Source organism: Rattus rattus, chromosome 14, assembly GCF_011064425.1.
Source record: "Rattus rattus isolate New Zealand chromosome 14, Rrattus_CSIRO_v1, whole genome shotgun sequence".
Classification (NCBI taxonomy): domain Eukaryota; kingdom Metazoa; phylum Chordata; class Mammalia; order Rodentia; family Muridae; genus Rattus; species Rattus rattus.
In genome coordinates, this window is record NC_046167.1 from 63,875,152 (window position 1) to 63,890,290 (window position 15,139).

The window sequence follows — 15,139 nt, forward strand, 5'->3', positions numbered from 1 at the left end:
CTCTAGCCCAAGGAACTTATTTTAATATTATATATATTCATTCTACTATATAACTTCAGAGTTATTTGTAAATATTTAAGGTGTTGTGGAGGGAGGGCAAAGTCTACACCTGACCATTATACTAAGATAATAGAGTGATCTTAAAAAGGCAGTTCAGTTCCCTCTTCCTCCCTCATCAATAATTGATTTGTTTCTCTCTTATTTCCAAGTTTTAATATAAATGCACGTGCATTTAACATGGGTGGTGTTTTCCTTTTACTCACATTGAGTCATTCATTCCTCGCTGCTGTTTGTGGTCTGTTTTCTGTGGGAATAAGATAAGATTCTTATGTTTTTATGTCCTTCTGGGGGATTTTTGTTTGAAAGTGGTAAAGGATATAAATTGGGTTAGGTTATTCTTCATGCGGGAAAATAAATGTAAGAAGTGGTAGCACCTAGCAGTGGTGAATGGTTTTGTTTTATGCGATCAGCATGCAATTAGGGTCCTATCCCCTTTGCATTACTCCTTCTGGAAGGGGTGGATGTCAAGATTGGTTTTGATGAACTACATATGTTAACCCATCAGGTTCTCCTGCGCTGCCCAACAGTATGGTATATTTTGGAAGCTCTCAGGATGAGGAGGATGTCGAGGAGGAAGATGATGAGACAGAAGATGTCAAAACAGCCACCAACAATGCTTCATCTTCGTGCCAGTCAACCCCCAGGAAAGGAAAATCCCATAAGCATGTACACAACGGGCATGGTAGGTTCACTGTTGAGGCTTATAAGGGATATTGTGAGCCAGGCTTTGGGTGAAAGCTGAGAAAAAATTTGAAGGGTTTCAGACAGATTTTTTTTTTTTTTTTTTTTTTTTTAAATTTAAAGGGTAATTCAGGTACTAGACTCTTAATGAATAACGACCTTAGTACTTCAGGCCAAAAGTATTCTAGATGAAAATGAAGATATTCTATGTGATTGTGTAATCTAAATGATTAGAAATGTCCTAGGAAGTACAGATATCAGGGGTTAGAAGAAGGAAAATTGAATGATGGTTAACAAGACAGACTTTTGTGATCAGAGTTTATCTGTATAGCCCAGGCCATCCCAGAACTCACTCTCTATCCAGTCTGGCCTTGAACCCAGTTATTTGCCCCCTCTGCTTAATGTGTGTGTGTGTGTGTGTGTGTGTGTGTGTGTGTGTGTGTGTGTGTGTGTGTGTGTGTGTGTGTGTGTGTGTGTTACGTTACAGAGAGATACATAAATATACAAGTTTTAGTTAGGAATATGTATCCAATACAAAGGGGCACCAAAATTTAAAGGTTGATAAAATAAAAGTGTGTTAACTTGTAGCTGTAATCAAATGATAGTATGTTAACCTGTAGGTGTAATCTTCCGGAAGTCTTTATAATTTTTTATTATTATTATATCACACATGAATGTAGGTCAGAGCAAAACTGTGGAATCAGAGTTCCATACCCTTCTCTGTGTCCTGTTGAGTGAACTTGGCCAGTCAGCTTGTATTGTGGGATAAGAAGTGTTTTACCCACAGATCCATTGTCTAGGCTCCATCATGGAAACAATGACTGAGATAGCTGCTTTCAGTAGCCATTCAGGTTCCAGTGCGTGGGTGAATTGTAAGGGGTGAGAGGGCTGTGGGATTCTACCCAAGAGTGCACCGATAAGAGCCTGGGATTTCAAACATGCAGTCGTGTGCCTCCTTGCAAGGACCTGATGGGCTGTGACAGTGCAAGAATCAGGGAAGTCTAAGGGATTATTACCTGCTTAGTCAGACAGATGCATTGGGTATTGACAGCAGAAATACTGAGGGCAGCCCTGGTCCCCTCATGGATGAAGTGAAAAAGGAAAGCTAGTGTAAGGCTTCACATGCTCACTTAGAATTTTTTCTAGCAGGAAGATGCTGGGTAAGATTCTTGTCACTGTGTACCAGATGATCCCTCAGATTTGTTGACTCTTGTAAGAGACAAATTGGGGCAAGCATGCTGCTTTTCACACGTTTCTATTGGTTTTCTTGTCAGCTCTCTTTGTATGCTCTAGTGTTGAGACATTTGTGATCTGCGTGGATGGATAAACTCACTGGGATGCAGAGATAAAGGCAGGGAACACAGTTTAGTGCAGAAGAGTTTTATCTTTACTTTTATTTTTAAAAAATCTGGTACCTGAACAGACAGTCCCTTTTCCTGATTGACTGTGTCTGTGGAAGTGGAGTTCTGGAGTGACTGTTGGACACAAGTCTCTTGTGTACTGGCTAGAGAGAACAGCCAGGTGTCTTTGCACCTCTTCTTAGGGATGAGCGGGTCAGCAATCTTAGATTAAGAATCTGGGCCCTAACATCCTGCAGGATTCAGCTGTCTGTGACAGAGGCTTTATTATGAAAACATTGCACAAGTGCGCAGCTCACAAGTACTTCATAAGCTATAGGATATCCTAATTGAAAGGGGCTTACTGGGTAAAATACACAGTTTGGAATGACTTGTACAGACAGCATCACCTGATTCTTTGGTTGCAACTTAAGGGTTATCATAACAAATAGTGACTCCAGGGATTTTCATTTCGATAGCTTATCTGTTTCTAAAGTAATATTTCATATATACTCAAAGATGATGTGAACAGTGGAAATATATAATAAAATCAAATTACTAAGTATGTCTTTATTATAAAAGTTAAAATTTAGAATTTTTTAGAGTTTGGAAAGTATTCCTAATTGTTTTATTCTTTTCCTGTTTTAACACGTAGTGTTAAGTGGAGTAGATGAGGAATTGATGAGTTTGTGATGAATTTGGCTTTTCCTCAATATTGTTGCCTTGGCAAACCCTTTGTGACCTTCTACAGAATAACTTGGTGGGAGTTCATTAGTTAAATTAGTCAAATGTCTTCTTTCTTCCTTTAAAGAAACCGGGAAGGATTATTCTGTTCTCTGTACATCATTCTCTGCAAGTGGCTATTTCTCAGGAGGAATGAATTAATTGCTTTCAGATTTATACCAAGTGCATATATGTCGACTAAAAGGCAAACGGTTGGACCAGCGTCCTGTATTCATGTATTGTCATCCCCCCTCTATCTGGAGTGGTGGTCCTTTTGAGAAGCAGGGCCAGGGTCTTTGCCTGGCCGAATGCTGGTCCAATAGCAGGTGGCCATGAGACAACCTCTGCATCTCTCTCCAGCATGTGGCAGTTACGCATTGCCTGGTAAGGCAAACGACTATAGGTTGAAGGAGGAGCAGTTCTTCCTAACACCCCACCACATTTGCGGCATTGTTTGTTAACAGACCACTTGTAACTAAAATATGCTTTATGAGCCAAGCCACTTCTAAAATTGTCTCCTTAGATGGTTCTTTGAAAGATGCCACCTGTCCTGTCCTTAGGTTTTGTTTGTTTGGATATACCACATTTGCCTCTGTCCCATAATGGGTCAAAAATCTGGACTTCCTAGATTGGATAAGAGATTTCTAAGTTTATGTGCCTCAATGCCTTGGCATGTACTGAGAATTATCTGAGGATTCGCAGGCACTGCTGAGTCCTGACATTCTCTACCGTACCTCAACTGCTTTGTGAGGTGTAAAATGCAGGTCTCCTGGAGTTGCTGCCAGCGTAACCCTCTGATTTCCAGGTTGGGATCTCATGCTCCCAAGCGCACACTCAGTCAGTGTGGGGATCCCAGATTGTTTGTTGTTGGTGGTGTTGTTTTGACAGCTCCTAAGGGAGTACACGGGGACAGGGAGAGCCTCTTCTTGCTCTGGTACTTTCTTGTAGCCACATGACACTGCCAGGTATTGATTTATTGAGGCCACAATTTTTGTTCCAAAACACTTGATTCAAAGAAGAGGTACAGTTGTGGAAAGAAGTTTCAGGTTATGGGGCTCCTCCTGGGGTGGAGGAGAGCTCTGTGAGTGAGTTACAAGATGTGTAATTTAAAACTACAACAAATAGAACCATCTGAGACTAAATAATGTGCCTGGATCTTGGTTTGATTTTAAACAAGTTGAAGGCGGCTCTTATTTTGTGTTCTTATGCCTTAGGATTGTCCTAAGTCCCTAACCAAAATACCCTGACAGGTAGAAGAAGCACATTGTATTTTACTGTATACCGTCTTTCAGTGTGTTTTTAATATGAATATTATACACTTGATGGTTACTAATCTGCTCGAAACTGCGTAATTGCAGCTTTTTTTGGACCTGCCTTAAGGACAATCTTCAGTTATTCAAGTCTTGCTATTCCCAAAGGCATAAAAAGTTTTTTTGAAAATCACTTGTCAACCTGGATAAACATTGTCTGATGGATTCTCAGTGTTTATTTGAACAGCCTTGAAGTTTAGTCCATTAAAGCCAGTTCTTCCTGTCTCAGATACACCTCTGTTATTGCATATTCCCTTAAAGACAGAATTGGGAGGCTGCATCACATGCTGTTTAACATGCGTCAGACCCAGTAACTATAAGGCAGTGACTGTCACATTGTTCTTAGTGGGGACCACCATGAAGACAAACTGTACCTGACCCATGGTTTGCCTTTGTTTCTCTACCAGCTTCTCTAGTTCATCCAGGCAAGTTTCTGGCCAAAACCAAAGTACTTTAACGTACACTGGGTCCAGAAATTGGCCTTGCATCATGGATGGCATTGGGGGTTCAGGAGGCTGATGTTGCTCTTGTCCATATGAGCCTGGAACAGGGAATCTGTTTGCCATTGTTATTGCTGATAACAATGGCCTTGGTAGCTGTCCTGCTCTACGTCAGCCCCAAGAAGTACCAGTGTGCAGTTGACAGGTGCATGTCCTGCCTGTGCATGTAACCCAGGGCTTTGAGGGTACCTTATTTGTAGGCTGCCTTGAACTCTGATTCTCCTGCCTTTATCTGCCAACAGCTTGGAATAATAGGCAGATGCCATCACATCTCCTGCCTAAGAATTACTTAGGCTTCTGCCTGTTTTGTTTTAGCCAGACCGTGGATTGAACTCTGCCTTGTTCTAGGCAAGCATTCTACCACTGAACTCTCCATGTGTGTATGTGGATTTTATTGAGTCCTCTGCATTTTGAAAGCCATTTTTTTCTGGGTTTGCATTTTTGTTCCGAAAATGTTATTTATCCTTTGTCTTACATTATAGATGGCCACATTTCAGTGTCTTTCTCCACATTTCAGTGTTGTGATTATTTATTTAAGTTCAAGGTGAGCCAGAATTCTTATCATTACCTCAGTTGTGTTGCCCTTCTAGAACACATTATCTCTTGAATGTGAAGTTTTATAAAATCCCGAACTGTAGAATCACTATTAATCTGTTCTTTGCAAGTTAATGCTCCACCCCTTTTGTGAATAATGTATGAGTCTTACCTGTTTTCTTGAGTGAAATGCAGGAGTCTTTTTGCACAGCAGGTCCTCCCTATGGTCGTTTTGGTATTTTGTTGAAGGCTAATACTTTGAAATGGCTGTCCAGGCCAGGGCTCATCAGGACCAGGAAACAGGGACAAACCGTTCAATTTGGTTTATGGTGTTTCTGTGGTCCTGACTATACAAAATTATATTAAGAACCATTAAAATTTGATATCATGAGTTACTTGTAACATTGGTAACAAATATATTCAAATGACTAATATATCCTGCTCTATAGTTATCTTACATCATTGCCCATAATATATTCCCATTTTTAGATCTTTGGACAGTGGAAAGCAAATGGTGATGTTAGAAGTTTTCCATACATTAATTCTTGTATATAGGCTCTTGAGCACACAAGAGCACTTGAGAGACTAAGGCAGCATTGTAAGTTCCAGGCCAGTTAGAGCTGTAGAACACGGCCTTGTGTGTTGTGGGCAGAAGGATAATTAATACAAACCAAACCACACACATTTCTCCCCTCTTAGAATAACTATCTTTTGAGTGAGATGCCATCCCAGTCTGGTGTTGCTGATACAGTAACTTGATCAGGGTGAATCATTTTGGCTTGATGATGGCTCTAATAATGATGAGCAAAGGAACTGTCCTTACTAGTCTGCCTGCTTTTAGTTAGCCTGGGTGCTCAACTGAGCTACTGGGTTGTTTCTGGCCAAGGCAAACCAAGTTAGAGTACCCACATGCTGCAGTGACGTCCTCCTGAAGTTTCCACAGGGCGGCCGACTGTCCCGTTGTTTCCAACAGTGGAAGCTCAACATTGAATTGCGTCCAGGGGAGCACAGCATCTGTACAGTAACAAGTCAGCCAATTGCTGGGGCCAGTGCCTTGCTCAGGTCAGGACACCTTGCAATAACACGAAGACGCTAACATTAAATGCCTGGCTTTGTATCACAAGCTTATCGTGGGTCTCTTTACTTCCTGTAGTACACTCAATGTTTTCCTCTACAGCGACTCTTCCTCTACCTTAGTTAAAGGAGTGGTATTTGTCAGGGATGTTGTTCTTGTTAACTTGACCTGTATCTGTTCAGTCCTAAAGGTTTCTGTGTCTATTCTTTCCAGCTCACCTGCTGTTCTTCTGCAGGCAGGCCCAGGTTTCAGGGTACCCGTTCTGGACTACTTCTTTTTTTAAAGATTTTTTTAAAGATTTATTCATTTATTATATATGAGTACACTGGAGCTGTCTTCAGACACACCAGAAGAGGGCATCGGATTTCTTTACAGATGGTTGTGAGCCACCATGTGGTTGCTAGGAATTGAACTCAGGACCTCTGGAAGAGTAGTCGGGTGCCCTTAACCACTGAGCCATCTCCCCAGCCCTGTTCTGGACTTCTTAATCATTCGCATCAGCTTGCATGTGAGACAGGGAGTAGTCTCAAAAGGTGGAGTAACAGATATCAGACACGCTCTTTTACTACACACCTAATAACTACTTGCCTACTGGCATTTGTCCTGCTCATTAGGAGTAATTACTAAGATAGGATGTGAGACCAGGTTGTTGACTTTGTCAGCACTCTTTAAAAGAAATTAATTTTTTTTTTGTCAAATGTGCATCTTTGCTAGGGTAGCAAGAACGTTAAAAAAGATCACCCTTGTGATATGTGCATAGAACATAACACTTTCTATATACTTGATGCAAAATACTTCAGCAGATGAGGGAGGCAGCTGGTTTATCCTTGAGGGAATTGGGCCTAGATGTGTTGGTAAATCAGGGAACTGGAAATCCAAATCTGAGACCTTTCCTTGTATGTGCCGGTTTTATTTACATAGCCCTTTTAGAGGTTACCTTAAACCTGCTAAGAGCTCCAGGTTTGAACAGAGCTCATGGACAGCACCGTTCATGTTGGACCCCCGGGAGCTATAAATGTGAATTTCCCCGTGGAAATGAAGCTCTCCACCTCAAAGCTTATCCTTGCACTCAAAGACATAGCTAAAGAAACTTCTTTTTACTCCTCATTTGATGGAAATCTTTCCCTTTCGAGAATGAAGTGACCTTCAATCAAATATCAACCTAAGAGTTTAAAGACTTTGTTATGGTGTGAAAACACTTGTCTATAGAGCATTTAACATTCAGAGTAAGTGTATACAAATCAATATATCAGTCTCTGTTCATTAATGGAAAGCTGTTTGTATACCAGGACAATACAGTTTCCTAATATGGCTCGCTATGATGGGTGCCTAAAGATACTAGTCCAATTATTTCTTTTAATTGGGGACAGTGTATAAAGAACTTCTTTACATCGATGCCTTTCTGTCTCATGCTCACAGAAAGTGGAGTTTTCTTTTTTTTAACCTCTCTTTCTTTTCTCATCCTTTCTTGAAAATCTTACAAATTAAGACAAAAGATAATTACTTGGAGGAATAAAACTGGCAGGTTCCCACGACACTTAAAATTAATGAGCTGTTGAGTACAAAATATACCTTGTCCTTGGCTTTGTCGTCTTTTCCCAATCACTTCTTTCTTCCCATTTAACACATGGTATGACTTTTTGGTTATGTTTGGTGTTGGTGTATATTGGTGCTATAAAATAGCAGGAGGGTTACAGCAAGCTTCATTTGAAAAGTGTCTTTTGTTTGCAAATCAGAGTTTCATTCCTCTGTCCTAGGACATCTTATTAAAGTACTTGTTAGCAGGCATAAGTGTGTTAATGGCACTGACCTGCCCCCAACCCTGCACAGCTTCAGCTCTGGCTTCAGGGTTTTGCTTTCCAGCCTTTGGCATTAGTAATTGAAAGACCTCAAAGTCTATTCTATTGAAATCATAGGATTGTGCCTCTCCCCTTTAATTTCAGGCAGGGGAGGACCTTCCTTTTCTAGGTCAGGAAGACACTGCTGCCTATCCACATCTTAGACCTGGTTTTTCCATGGTTCACTCATTTACAAAGTAGCATGATATTCGTAGTTTAGACTTTAGGCCATGCACAACTAACCCAATTCCCAAACTTTTTTCTTCCCACCTTGAATTGTCATTGTAGTAAGAGATAAACTTATCTTTTTCTTCCCCAACACACACACACACACACACACACACACACACACACACACACACACACACACACACACACACACACACACACGCTTGGACAGGTAACAGACAAGTTCACCATAGTCTGTGGTAGTATCAAATCGGGTAGAATCTGGAGGTAAATTGTGGCTGTGTTGAGGTTTATGCAGAGTGGTAAATGTGGCAGAGTTAATGAACTCCTATGGTGGAGCTTGCTCGGGCCATTGCCCTTTCAACATGGTGATGACTTTTCCTGAAGACCTGTCTACAGGAACATGTTATCCTCTCCAAATGAGAAATCGAAGAATTAGATCACATGCCTAGTAAGAAATACCTGAGCCAGGAATTGGACTTTAAATACTACTGCTCTGAAGAGGATAACCCCAGAGAATCTCTCGGAAAGTAGTAACTATAAAAGTATTGCTTGAAGAAGTATATGCTGGGAACGGTTAGTCTGAGGGGAAGTACGTAAGGCAGCAGAGTTCGGGATGTTGGGAGTTGAAGACAGCTGCTGTAGTAAAGGAGCCATGTTCTTTGCTATGGGACATTAGTGAGCTTCTTGACGATTGGTCACCTTGATGTAGGACTCCTCACAGGTAATATTTTCATTTGTCTCAGGCAGCCGTAAGCTGCACATGGCTTCTGACAGTGGCTACTTACTTACACCGAGAGTAAATGCAGCCATTATAGCTGCTCCATTTCCCTTCATCTAGTACCATCTTGTCCAATAGAGGAGCAGTAAGACACCTTTGTTTCTGCATCCAAATTCTGTCTGAATATATACAATTCTGGTCCTCGAAAGACCTTTGAGGTTGCTGCGCACAGTTAATCCAGATGTGAGAAATGTGGATCCTGTGCTGTACAGAAGTATTAAATTATGAGAAAAGGCTTAGAATCAAAGTTAGATTGGTGTAATTTTGGAAACATTGTGAGCTATGGAGAGCTGTTTGTCAACATGACTTGAGTTCACAGTGCTGAATCTGTACACATAGAAAGCAGATCCAAAATGAATGTTCTCACAAAATCAGTAAAAAGGTTGAGGATATTGAGCATAAATCATAAATCTGTGTATCATAATGTATCATAACTGGTAGGTTATTTGTCTGCCAGAGAAATGAGCCATTTCAAGCCAAATGCAGTTTTATTGGGAAGGTGATCTCAGGCAGGCGAGTTCACTGGCCCCAGGGAAGGTCTCCATGGAAAGGGAGGGAAGAGAAAGGGGTGGAAATGTCTGTCGCATTATGTAAAAAAGAAGAGTTAGGGGTAGGGTATGCTAGGTAGAGACTCGGGGATGCTGGGAGAACTTGGAGGTGAGCTCTTTTTGATACTTAAATTAAGCACCTGTCTATTGCCTGAGGGTCTGAAAGCAAACAAGAACCATAAACATAATTTTCAAAGATGTGAGGAGGGAAAAAGAAAATATGTTAGCAATCTTCAGCATGGGGGTGAGAGCTTCTTAAACATGAAGTCAAAGAGACTTGACATTTTAAAAGCAAGCATGGCACCAGAATAATACAGAATTAGTATGATGATGCCGTACACGGTGACGCTGAGCAACGTGTCATGCTTTAAGCCTGTATCTGAGTTTGAGGGCAACCTAGTCTACATCTCCAGTTCCAGGGACAAATGACAGAAATGCTTGCAGCTTAGAAGGTGTGTCAGTTGAAGGGCTTCTCTTTGTGAAGGTGAGAACAAGCGTTGATGATTTGCCATTCTACTACCTATATGAAGAGAGGAGTTCTGGGGTGGGGTGGGGAGTGTAGAGAGGTTTCGGCTGTGTGAAGGGTTTGAAAAGAAAGTCTGGCTTCATCTTCATCTTCTTGCTATAGGTGACCCTCTGCTGGCAGCTGGGTACAGTGCCCTTCATAGTTACAAAACGAAAGACAGCTCTGCTTGGGTGGGGACTTGTACCTTTTAATTTCAGCGTTCTGAAGCAGAGGCAGGCAGGCATGCCTTTGTGAGTTCAAGGTCAGATCTCTACTGGTGAGACCCTGCCATAAAAGAATCAAGAAATAGTCCTACCAACACGTTGGTGAGGAGTTCAGATAGGCAGGTTCCAACAACACAAGAAAACCTCAGGATTTCAGGGCCTCGCTGAGAACACTTAGCTTTTGGGTTTTAGGAAACAGATTAATGATTCTAAAGATTTCACTTGATAGTTGAAAGGATATTAGGTTACACATTTATGATTGATAAATGATTACTAATATAAGTGTAACTTATCTAGGGAACCGATTGCTGGTTCTGAGTTTAGTACTGGGCGGATAGGCATGGCTTAGCCCCACCTCCTTAAGAACAACCACATGCCTCACTGACCGACCATCTGCAGCATAGCTCTGCAGGCCTCACACGTGTGCCTTCAGACGGCCTTACGGCCTTCTAGTAATATCCAGGTGGGTTCGGTCTTAGACTGTGACCACATTCAGATGGTCCTAGACATGAAGCTGGGCTAGCGATGTAATATCCAATCTGGTCTGGTGCTGCTAGGAGTGAGCGAATTCAGCAATCTGCCCGCGTTCCCCATATTGAGAGATGATTGAGGATAAGCTCTGCATGTCTCTAGTTCATTTTCTTCCTGATGTTACATACTCCGGTCACACAAGCTTTTCCATGACACAGTCCCCTTGTAAGCTGAGGAAATACAAGGTCACCTTCAGGTTTAGAGTACTGTTGATAATCTCTGAAGAAAATTTTCTATAGTTTTCAAATTTTAAGACAAATTTTTGAGACAATTTCAATGTGTTCTAGAACTTTGTGTGTAGCTCAAACCGGTTTTGATTTTAGGGTTGTCTTGCTTCCTGGGTTTTAGGTACGAGCCACTATGACTTACTGCCTACAGTAGGGAGTTTATGGATGGATTAAACAAGATATAGGAAATAAATAGTTCTTAGGATATATTAAGTGTTTTCAGTCAGCTTTCTCTCATTGCATGTTCTTAAGCATTTGAGTGCTACCCATTTCCCTGAGAATGGTTGAATAGTTAGTTACATGGCTTGGCTCCTCTGCTCAAGGTAGTAACGTCCTATCCCCTTCTCCTCCTCTTCTAGTTTTCAATGGCTCCAACAGGTCAGCACGGGAGAAGGAACCTGCTCAGAAACACAGAGGCAGAGAGGCCACGCCGGGGAAGGAGAAGCACAGTGAGCACAGGGCCGATGGCCGGAGGGAGCAGGCTTCAGTGGCTCAGCCCACAGCCAACCCGCCTGCGGGCTCCTCGGCCAAGGGCCTCGCCGCCAGCCACCAGCCTCCCCCTTCACATCGCTCGGCTCAGGATTCACGGAAACAGGTAGGTAACCGTCAGTGAAGGGAGGGCTCGCTGGTATTATTGCACGTGGTGCCCAGCTCATTGCTCAAGGTGAAGATAGCACAGGGGTCATCATGACTTTACAATGAGGTGCCCCTTTCACCCTGGGAGGATCCAGCTCTGGCCTCTTTCTTCCCTGGACAGTTTGAGCTTACACAGTTTCCACACCCCAAGTGCTGCCCCGCCCTTGCCTTCTCCTCTGAGAGGGGCCCCCACCCCCAAGGCATCACCCCATCCCAGCACATCTAGCTCTGGCCTATTAGGTACTTTCTCTCCCATTGAGGGCAGACAAGGCAGCCATGGAGACCAAGCTGAATACTGCTTAGTTTGGGGCACAAGATGAGATAGACACTGACCCTAGACAGACAGAGCAGTTATGCTTTCTAGTGAAGCAGGCATGTAAAATACTGTTTCCCAGTCTGATTGTAAAGTCCTATACTAATACAAAGCACAGGTCATCTTTTCATAATTTTTTAAAAAATTTATGTGAATTTGTGTTTTGCCTGCATGTGTATCTGTGTTAAGATGTCGGATACCCTGGAAGTGGAGTTACAGACAGTTGTGAACTACTTTGTGGATCCTGGGAATTGAACCTGGGTCCTCTTGAAGAGTGTCAGTGCTCTTACTTAACCACTGAGCTGACTCTTCAGCTCCTAATTAACAAGTCACCTTAAGACTAGAAATTAGTTTGTATCTCCAGATTATTTACTACTTGCCCCAGAGATTCATGAGAGTGGCTCGTGGTTTATTTTAAATTTCCCTAGGACCATTGCTGCTCCATTCCATTAATCATGGGTCTACTTCAGCACGCCATATCAGCAGTAATTCATGTCAGCGTGAGGTGTAGCCTGGAGGTGTACATCCTGTACCTTTGGCCTGGGTTGTCTTTGCCCCTGTTCCATGGTGGGTACATACTGCCTAATCTTGAAGTGGTCTATTGCTGTGACTAGGTTTTATGACCATGGCCACTCTTAAAGTAAAAGTATCTAATTTGGGGCTTCCAGCTTCAGAGGGTTAACCCTCATCACCGTTGCAGGGATCATGGTGGTGCACAGCCACATGCTGCTGAGGATGCAACTGAGAGCCTTAGCTTGTTCCTCAGTAGGCAGAGAGTGGCACTGCGTCTGTCCTTGGCTTTTGATATTCAAAGCCTTTTCCCATTCAAACTCCTACTCCAACAAAGTCACCCCTCTTAACACCTTCCCAACATCTACCAACTGGGGATCAAATCTTCAAATAGATGAGCCTACTATAGGCCCCTTTTCATTCAGACCAACACAGAAGCCATCATGGAGTGCACTGGTGCTCCTGTGTGCTGCCAGTCGTGGCTTCTGTTCTTGGTTTGGATACGGCAGATATCCAAAGAGTCTTTCCCAGGTCTATCAGAGGTAATAACTTAGATCTTCAAGTCTGAATTTTGCTATGACCCTGATCTCCAGGAGCCTTGGGGATGGGATCTTCACCTCCTGACTTTATTCTCGAATTTGAGGTTATCATACCAACTCTCTCTTTCCATAGGGACCTTGTGAGAAATGAAAGAATAAATGCGTGACCATCAGATAGTGCTCTCAAGATAAAATCAGTTAAGCAGACCATAGATCCCTTTATAATCTCTTGCTATAAATGATTGGATTCAAGTGTCTGCAGGAAACTCCGACCTTTACCTTCAAAGTAGATTGTAGGAGATGCCGTGTGGGGGCTGTGATTTGAAAGGGGTGTTGCTGAGCAACAAAGTCTATCCTGCTCTGGGGTAGGCACCGTTCTGACAGGAAAGCACCAGGGAATAGTAGCAGATGGTGGTAGTTACTGCTCTTCAAGGTCCTGGGTCCCGAGGCTGAGAATGTGTGACCGCACATTTCTGTGTTTCTCTTTGTATGCAGGGTTTGTGGTCAGCACTCCATCCAATATCATCACAAGCCTTTGGAACGGAGTGTGTGGTAGATGTTTGATATCTGTTCCTAGTCTGCAATATGGCCTTCATTAAATACAACAGATGCTAGCTGATGTGCTATTGCCAAATGTTTGGGGTTATCAGGAGAGAGAGAGAAGGTCTCTCTGTATAGCTCAAAATAGCCTGGAACATGTGACAATCCTCCTACCTCAGCCTGCTGATTGCTAGCATTACCTGACCCCTCAGAAAGCGTTTGAAACACTAGTTTGCCAGGAGAGTCAATGAAATTCATAGTTGTATGTGATTAGTAGTCAGGGAGATTTGGTCACATCAACTATGTCATACTCTTTTTGGTGAGGTTAAGCTGTAACACTGAGAAGGAAGTTGCTGTCTTCATGACCAGTCTCCCGGTGCTCCTGGGAAGATAGCTGACATGCAGGGTCACAGGATGCTTTCTGTGGAAGTGTATAGAACCTAAATGACCTGGTCCCTCAGGGGCCAAAGGATTCAGAATGTAAATTCTGGAAAATAATATTAGGAAAAAAGCTTTACAAAAGGTAGGTTTTCTATTTCTGTTACTTAGACACCATGATCACTGCAGCTCTTATAAAGAAAAGCATTTAATTAGGGCTGGCTTACAGTTTAGAGGTTTAGTCCATTATTTTCACTGTGGCAAGCAACATGCAGGCAGATCTGGTACTTGATTGGTAGCTGAGAGTTGTACATCTAGATTGGCAGGCTGAGTGAGTCAGCCTCATAGGTGAGCCTAGATTGAGCTTCTGAAACCTCAGCGCAATCCAGCTTGTATACTTACTTCCTCCAGCAAAGCCACACCTCCAGTAATGCTGCTCCCGCTGTGTGGGGCTCATTTCATCCAGCCACTGGACTGTGTGCTGTCCCTGCAGGGTGGTATTATGAAGAGGTCTTGCCCTACCTCTACAGAGGCTGTATGCACCATTTATAGCTTGCAGTTGCCATGTTGCCTGTGTTGTGGGTACATCATGGTCTTATAAGAACCCAGGCGTTCCTTCTCTTTGACCCTGCTTTCTGTCTGAAGAGTCTCCTTTTTAATGACGCCCACTCACATCTGTGCTCCTTGTCAAGCTCACTCTCTCCCTCTAGTGGGGGAGCTGAGGACTTAATCTTGTCCAAGCATCCATTTTTTTTTTTTTTTTTTTTTTTTTTTTCCGGGGCTGGGGATCGAACCCAGGACCTTGCACTTCCTAGGCAAGCGCTCTACCACTGAGCCAAATCCCCAACCCTCCAAGCATCCATTTTCTGTTCAGTAGCGTAAATCCTTCCTGTTCACCAACATTAATTAAGCACTAAAAATTGGGTTTTCTGTCATTAAAAAACTAGTCAAGGAAGAATACTTGGAGTCCTTGGGTTTCATTTCCTTTATTTCTTTCAGTCTTAAAGAATTTGTCTCTGTGTCGATAGAATCCTCACCAGAGCAGAGACATAGAAGCTGTCCGCTGAAGATTTTGTTTTTAATGTGGTACATCAGACGGCGGTCCCTGTACAGCACTCCTGTGCTTCCCTACAGTGTGCAGCTTAGATGACTGAGGTAGT

At 42.7% G+C, this 15,139-nt stretch overlaps 1 protein-coding gene across 4 annotated transcripts in view; it reads left to right on the forward strand.

Annotated features, from left to right (window-relative positions):
* Positions 1–15,139, forward strand: part of Jarid2 (jumonji and AT-rich interaction domain containing 2) — a 178,232-nt gene that overhangs the window by 141,440 nt on the left and 21,653 nt on the right. For all 4 annotated transcript variants that reach the window (XM_032884370.1, XM_032884369.1, XM_032884371.1 and 1 more), the window contains 2 exons: positions 566–742; positions 11,423–11,658. In XM_032884370.1, coding sequence (XP_032740261.1) covers positions 566–742; positions 11,423–11,658 — 413 coding nt within the window. The remainder of the gene's footprint in view (positions 1–565; positions 743–11,422; positions 11,659–15,139) is intronic.